Raw genomic sequence first — 7260 nt, 5'->3', positions numbered from 1 at the left:
GTCAGAACAACTAGTATAGATATCCTAACCTGCCAAAAAGCCAAAATGAAAACAAGCAAATCTACTGCCACCAATTCCATTTGATTGAGAAGCCGTCGTCTATACATTTTCCAAGACTGTAAATCTTTGATTGCAGATAACCTCATCTTTCTCCCGTGGTGCAGTTGGGGGGTTTGAACTGATGACCTCGTGGTGAGCAGTTCAATGCTGACCCAACAGTGCCACCAGGCCTTCCTGTCTCATACAAGTTTGCAAAAGATGAGTGAGATTGTCATTTTTTTTTTCAGAATGAAGAGAATCACTTTGAAAACTTTCTATTATTCTTTATTGAATATGTATTGTGTCTTTGTCTCTTTATATATTAAGTCGTTTACTTCCCATAACAATTTCAGGGGCAGTGAATTATACAACGTGGCTCTTTTAGCCAAAGTCTCTAACTCCCACCAAAGGACCTTTCCCTTCAGGGGTCGGGGGGTGGGGGGGGATGGGGGGTGTTCACCTGTGATGAATTGAGAACGGGATGCCCTAGAGTGGCAGCCTGCTGTGAATAAAATGAGCCCTCTGAGAAGCAGAAGGATGGATCTCACTACCAGCTAGAACCAGGAGTATAGCGAATCCTCTGGACCTGAGATTCCTGTGCAGAGAACTTTCTGGGTCCAGAAGACAGTTAGTTATACCATCAGGGGAACAGCAGCAGAACCAGAAGTCAGAGCATAGAACAGAATTATGGACTTCCCAACCCAAAGAACAAGTAAAGATGAGCATGTATGTGCAGGAGGCTAGCTTATGGAGTGGGGTGATTCTGGGCACTTGCCTAGGGGAGCTAGACTTGCTGTGCCACAGAATGGAACTGAGTGCCTTTGGGCTGAGGCTCACTGGAGTGGGGTGCCTCCGGGCACTTCATTCAGGAGGTTGGGCTTACTAACCCATGGGAGTGAAGTTGAGCACCTTCAGGCTGAGGTTTATGGGTGGGAGGTAACTCTGGGTACTTAATTCAGGGAGCTGAAATTGTTGACCTACAAACCTTAAGTGGAATGCCTTGGGGTTGAGGCTTATAGCTAAATGGTCTGCCCTTTGGCATTTGTTAGCAGACTTAACAGAACTTTGTAACATATCCGGATAAACAATTCAACCCTGAGCATTTCTCACTGGCATTACAACTTGTTAACTTCCTTCATAAACCCTTTAATCATAAATTTTGTCTGAATTCTGTGTCACCATGGCAATGGGTATTAGAACCCAGAGATAAAGTGGAGAATATTAATTAATTTGTTACAACAATCCTATGAGATAAATGAGATTATTTGCATATTGGAGATTAAAAAACTAAAACCAGAAATTTAAGCAACTACCCCTAAGCGGAAATGGTAGAGACATAACTAAAACTGAGCTCTACTTGACTTGAAGCCACGGTTTTAGGCTCCCTAGACCCACCCACTACTCTTAAGACCATTAGGACTCCTAGATACCCTATGGAGCAGGATAAAACCACCCCAATAGGTTTCCAAGACGATAAATCTTGAAGGGAGCAAAAAACCTCAACTTTCTGCCATGGAAGAGCTAGGGGTTCTCAACTGCTGACCTTTCGGTTAGCAGCCCAACTAGTAACTCACTATGCCACCAGGACTCGGTGTTTCCTACAGATTCCCCAAAACAAAAATGGGGTAACACATCAGGAAACGCGGAGGTGTGAAAAGTGGTCTGTGTGTAATACTTACTATTTATCAATAAATACAATAATTGCTACATTTAATATTACTTTTTAAAAATTATTTTATTGAGGGCTCTTAAAGCTCTTACAACAATTCCAGACATCAATTGCATCCAGCATATTTGTACATAGGTTGCCATCATCATTTTCTAAACATTTACTTTTGATTTGAGCCCTTGGTATCAGCTCCTCTTTTTCCCTCCTTCCCCCCACCCCTTGATAAATTATAAATTATTATTGTTTTCATATCTTACACCAACTGCTGTCTCCATTCACCCATGTTTCTGTTGTTCATCCCCCTGGGAGGCGGTGGGATAATGTATTGATTATTGCAATTGGTTCCCCCTTCCTCCTCTCCTCCTCCCCACCTTTCCCCAACCCTCCTGGTATCGCTAATTCTATTTCTGTTCCTGAGGGGTTTGTCTGTCCTGAATTCCATGTGTCATGAGCTCTTATCTGTACCAGTGTACATGCTCCGGTCTAGCCAGAACTGAAAGGCAGGACTGGGGTCATGATAGTGGGGAGAGAGGAAGCCTCAAAGAACCAGAGGAATATTGTGTGTTTCATCAGTGTTATACTGAGCCCTGGTTGACCATCCCTTCCTTGTGGACCCTTCTATCAGGGGATGTCTTTTTGTTTTGTCTCTGTTACTGCTGTTTTGCCTACCTTTATAAGATAGGCTTGGGAAGCAAGCCTGAGGAGAAAGCAATGGGACCAAAGGTTCCAGAGGGATTTGGGGTAGGAGGAGGCAGGGGAAAGAGGCAGCGATAGACAGGGGAACAACTTGGGAATTAAAAGCAACAACAAGGAGGACGTAGAGATCCCAGTGACATTGGAGCAACAGCATCTAGCTGAGAGGAATTACTAAGAGGCAGAAGAAGGATAAGTATGATGGTGGGGCAGGAGGAAGGTAAAAGGAAACGGGAAATATCTAGGAAGCAAATCTATGGATATGTGTATAAACATATGTGTGTACAGATGTAAATATATTAATTCATAACAATAGAGCTAGAACAGAGGATGTGCACTGGTACAGATAGGAACTGGAAACGCAGGGAATCCTGGACAGATGATCCCTTCAGGGCCAGTGGTGAGAGTGGCAAAACCGGGTGGGTGGAGGGAGGGTGGGGTAGAAAGGGGGAACCAATTACAGGAATCTATATATAACCTCCTCCCTGGAGGACAGACAACAGAAAATTGGATGAAGGGAGACGTCAGACAGTGTAAGATACAACAAAATAATAATTTATAAATTATCAAGGGTTCATGAGGGAGGGGGGAGCAGGGAGGGAGGTGGCAAAATGAGGAGCTGATGCCAGGGGCATATATGGAGAGCAAATGTTTTGAGAATTATGAGGGTAATGAATGTAAAAATGTGTTTTTATACAACTGATGTATGTATGGATTGTAATAAGAGTTGTATGAGCCCCCAATAAAATGATTTTTCTTTAAATTTTTTAAACAATAGAGGTATTGGCATATGTACATATGTGTATAGGGCAATGCATTGAGGAAATAGACAGATATTGGGCCTCTGCTCAAGCTTTCCCTCAATGCAAGAATGCTCTGTTCTAACAACGTGGCATTATGTGATGCTCACTCTTCAAACATGTTTTCTGAAGACAAAATGGGTGCATAAGTAAATGTAGTGAAGAAAGCTGATGGTTCCCGGCTACCAAAAGGTATAGTGTCTGAGGTCTTAAAGGCTTGAAGTTAAACAAGCAGCCATCTAGCAGGGAAGCAACAAGTCGACATGGAAGAAGCACACCAGCCTGTGCAATCATGAGGTGTCAACAGAATCAGGTCACAGGCACCAGAAGACCCAAACAACAACAACAACAACAACAACAAAAACATATTGTTCAGGATGAAGGGGGTCAGAGCAAGGACCCAAAACCCCTCTGTAGACAATATTAATTATCTAGCCACAAAGAGGGTCAGAGGATGGCAGATAGTGGAATCGGGTCATTGTCCATCTTGGTAAAAGAGGCAGCCTAGCCTGCAATGGTAGACAAATGATAATTCCCTTTTCCTCAGCTAAGCCAGCTCTTTTTCCCAGGAAGCCTCAGAATCCTTCCTAGTGTGCCATGGAAGGCACCTGTGGACAATGGCACAGCCGGGTGGATTTCTTCAGTCACCCCTGCTTTAGGTGGCAATTTCCCCAGAGGGTGAGGTCCTCCTCTCTCTCACAAGTCAGTACATTACCCTAGAAGGTCTGGCCTTGGGCTAGAAGTCTACACCAGGTGATGCACTTACCTGAGCATCATATTCCAGTAGAGGAAAGGCATCAAGTCGGCTTTCATGAGGTACATGGAGAGGCGTTCTTTGCTCTGGTCAAAGGGAAATGTTTCCAGAGGCTGAGCATTGTAGTCAAACTCCGCGAGAATCACACGGTTGTAGCCAGTGACCAGTGGGCAAGATGTGTAGCCATCATACTAAAATTAAAAATGAACTGGAGTCATCAGAGTGTGCCTCTTATATACTGTTATATAAACACCAATCTATATCTAATATTGACTCGGAGTGTTGTCAGCTTTTTTCAGATAGATAGATAGATAGATAGATAGATAGATACATACATACATACATACATACATACATACATACATTGATTGATTCTCAATTTGTACAGTGAAATTAACAAAAATGCCATGATAAAGGCAATGACTGAAGTATCCTTATTAGAGTAACAAAGTAAAAAAGTGGCAAAATAACGAAGAAACGGTATTTGCCTGCCAAGTGGAAGCTGATCATGGAAACGAGGGTCCCAACAAGCCGCCCATACCTTCTTCACTGGCGTCTGGTTCTTCATAACCAGGGAAATGGTTCTGTCGAGGATTCCCGACTGAGCGGCTGTAAGAGAAGTGGCAGAGTCAGAAACGCCCAAACATCTAGGTCTTCCATGGAAACACACTTGTTTTCTACAGTATGCTTAGAGCAGGCATGATATACCATTTCACCAATAAATATTTCTCTGTGCATTTCTGACACATGAGGATTGTTTAACATAAGACACATGATTCCACCCCAAAATATTAACAGTAATTCTTTCATATCTGCTCATCCCAGTCCATGTTCAACTTTAACTAATCAAAACTTCTCTTCTAGCGATAAAAACAGTTAGGGTCTCCTGAGGTGGAAGACTGGACTTAGCATTGAGGAAAGATAGGTGAGCTTCATATCATAAAGTGCTCCTTAAAGAGGTTATTTTTAACCGCTGCAACCAGAGATAGGCAAACCTTTTGTTAAAATGCCAGTTAGTATATATATTAGGCCCGGGGAGTACCCAGAAGCAAAATTGGAGGTATGTAACAAGATCGGAAATAGAAATTCACAAAAAATGTTATTGACAAAATTCAAAATCTGATTCCTTGTGCCTTTTAAAATACAGGTGCACTGTTCAGAAGAATGGGACTTTTCCCCCCTTAGGATAATATTTCACTCCGCAGGGTTCAGAGTTAGCGTCCCCGTCAAAGACCATCTGGAGAACCAGTCTCAGCGGCACTGCAAGAAAACAAAGAACGGGGAGCCGGTGACCCACCAGCTGCTAACACGGCCCCAAATCAAAAGAGCAATGAACTTTTTCTCTGGAATGAGCGGTTCTAAAAATAAAAAGTACACAACTCTGCTTTAAAAATATTAAATGAAGGAGGGGAAAAATGAGGACCTAATGCCGGGGGCATAAGTGGAGAGGAAATGTTTTGAGAATGATGAGGGCAATGAATGTACAAATGCGCTTTACACAATTGATGTATGTATGGGATGTGATAAGAGTTGTATGAGCCCCTAATAAAATGATTGAAAAATGTATATTAAATGGTCATCTTCATTATGGAGAAAGGAATACGTTGAATGGTTGTATTTCCCTTTTCAGAAACATTGTTCTTCTTCGGGTACTTCCAAGAAACAAGGAAAAGCGAGGCCCCCCTGCCTTCGTTCAAGTCCATTCTGCCTCACAGGAACCCTGTACAGGATTTCCCAGACTGTCAATCTCTCGGGGATCGGTAGCCTCATCTTTCTCCCTCGGAGCATCCGGAGGGTTTGAAGAGTCATTCTTGTGGGTAACGGCCAAATGTCTGGCACACACCATCACCAAGCTTCCTTTGAGAACATAGAAGACTTGCTATCTGTATCAGGGACACCTGAACCCCAAACAAATCTCACTGCCATCAAATCAATTCTGACTCAGAATGACAGACACTATAGGACAGAGTAGAACTGCTCTATGCGTTTCCAAGATGGTAAATCTTTGTGGGAGTAGAAAGCCTGGTGATTTTGAACTGCTGACCTTGTGATTAGCAGCCCAACATGTAACCCCTACTCCCCCAGAGTAGGACAAGCCAAGAGAGGAGTGGTAGAAGCCTGTAGTTAATTTTTATTAAATACCACATCCTGGTCTTGTGCTGAGCTCAGAGAAGGGAGAATCCTGGGGCAAAGGGAAGCAGAGAAGGAAGTACACACACACACACACACACACACACACACCCCAAAAAAACCAAATTCCTCAAGACAAGAGTCTCCCTCACACTAGCAGAGTGGTTTGGAGTGAGGCAAGACAACAGTGCTGGGTAAAGCCCAGAACATCTCTGGGGACCGAGGGTGGGCATTTCTTATGAGTCCTCCGAGGACTGGGAAGTGGGGAGACAATGAGCAATGAGACTTCCTGCAGCTCCACTGGGGGGGGGCGGCGCCTCGGGCTTCGGGTGTAGACACCAAGGAGCACAACATTTACTGCATGGCAAGCGGGTGGGGATCCCCCAAGGACAAATAAAAAAAGCACTTGTTCAGGCAGCTTTGGAGCAATGACACAACACAAGGCAAATTCTTTTTTTTATAAGGAACAAGATGAGAAAACACAGCGGACGCTCCGTATGCCCTAAGACTTGCGGATTAAGTGAAAAATGACACTCGTCTGCTACAGCCCCTGTCCAGGAGAAAACAGAAGGGGTGGGTTTTTTATTTGCCGGTATTTGGATAAAGCAACTCTGGGATGTAAAAGACATAAAAGTGATACGTGGTGCCGAGACTGAGCAGATGGTAAGCAGGGAGCAAGGCATTTCCCTTATAACGTTGTGTCTAACAATATTTAATATCACCCATTTAAAATCGAGTGAGAGGGTCACTGTGAGCCAGTGAGTTTGTTTGCTTATTTCATTTTGTGTGTGTGTGTTTTTCTCGGTCATTTGAAGCATTGAATGCAAAGCTTGTTTGGAGTTGCAGGGGGGTGGGGTGGGGGGCTTGTTTGTTGTTAAGTAGCTAGCAGACATCATGAGGCGCCCTGGGGCAACAGTGGGTTCAAGTTGGGGTATAAACCAAAACACTCTGAACCGCCAGCTGCTCGTGGGGGGAAAGATGCGGCTTTCTGCTCCTGAACAGAGTTACAGCCACAGAAACCCACAGCAGCTCTTCCCTGTCCCCCCTCAATTCACTGCCATTAGACTCACGGGGGGGGGGCTTCCAGGATGGTGTAGAACCGCCTGGGGAGGGGGAGGGGGCGTGTTGAGGCTGTAAGTCTTTATGGGAGTAGAAAACCTCCTCATTCTCCCTCC

General features: G+C 44.1%; 1 protein-coding gene across 1 annotated transcript in view; it reads right to left on the bottom strand.

The window, feature by feature from the left end:
* The window catches only part of SQOR (sulfide quinone oxidoreductase), a 63628-nt gene that overhangs the window by 1617 nt on the left and 54751 nt on the right, over positions 1 to 7260 (bottom strand). Inside the window, exons 8-9 of the mRNA XM_004709494.2 lie at positions 4497 to 4564; positions 3968 to 4146 (exon numbers count right to left, since the gene is read on the bottom strand). Of these exons, the coding sequence (XP_004709551.1) occupies positions 3968 to 4146; positions 4497 to 4564 (247 nt within the window). The remainder of the gene's footprint in view (positions 1 to 3967; positions 4147 to 4496; positions 4565 to 7260) is intronic.

Source organism: Echinops telfairi, unplaced genomic scaffold, assembly GCF_000313985.2.
Source record: "Echinops telfairi isolate 266 unplaced genomic scaffold, ASM31398v2 ScPeMD7_8;HRSCAF=38, whole genome shotgun sequence".
In the NCBI taxonomy this organism is placed as follows: domain Eukaryota; kingdom Metazoa; phylum Chordata; class Mammalia; order Afrosoricida; family Tenrecidae; genus Echinops; species Echinops telfairi.
Note: the sequence above shows the minus strand (reverse complement) of the source record. Positions and strands in the feature narration are given on the sequence as shown.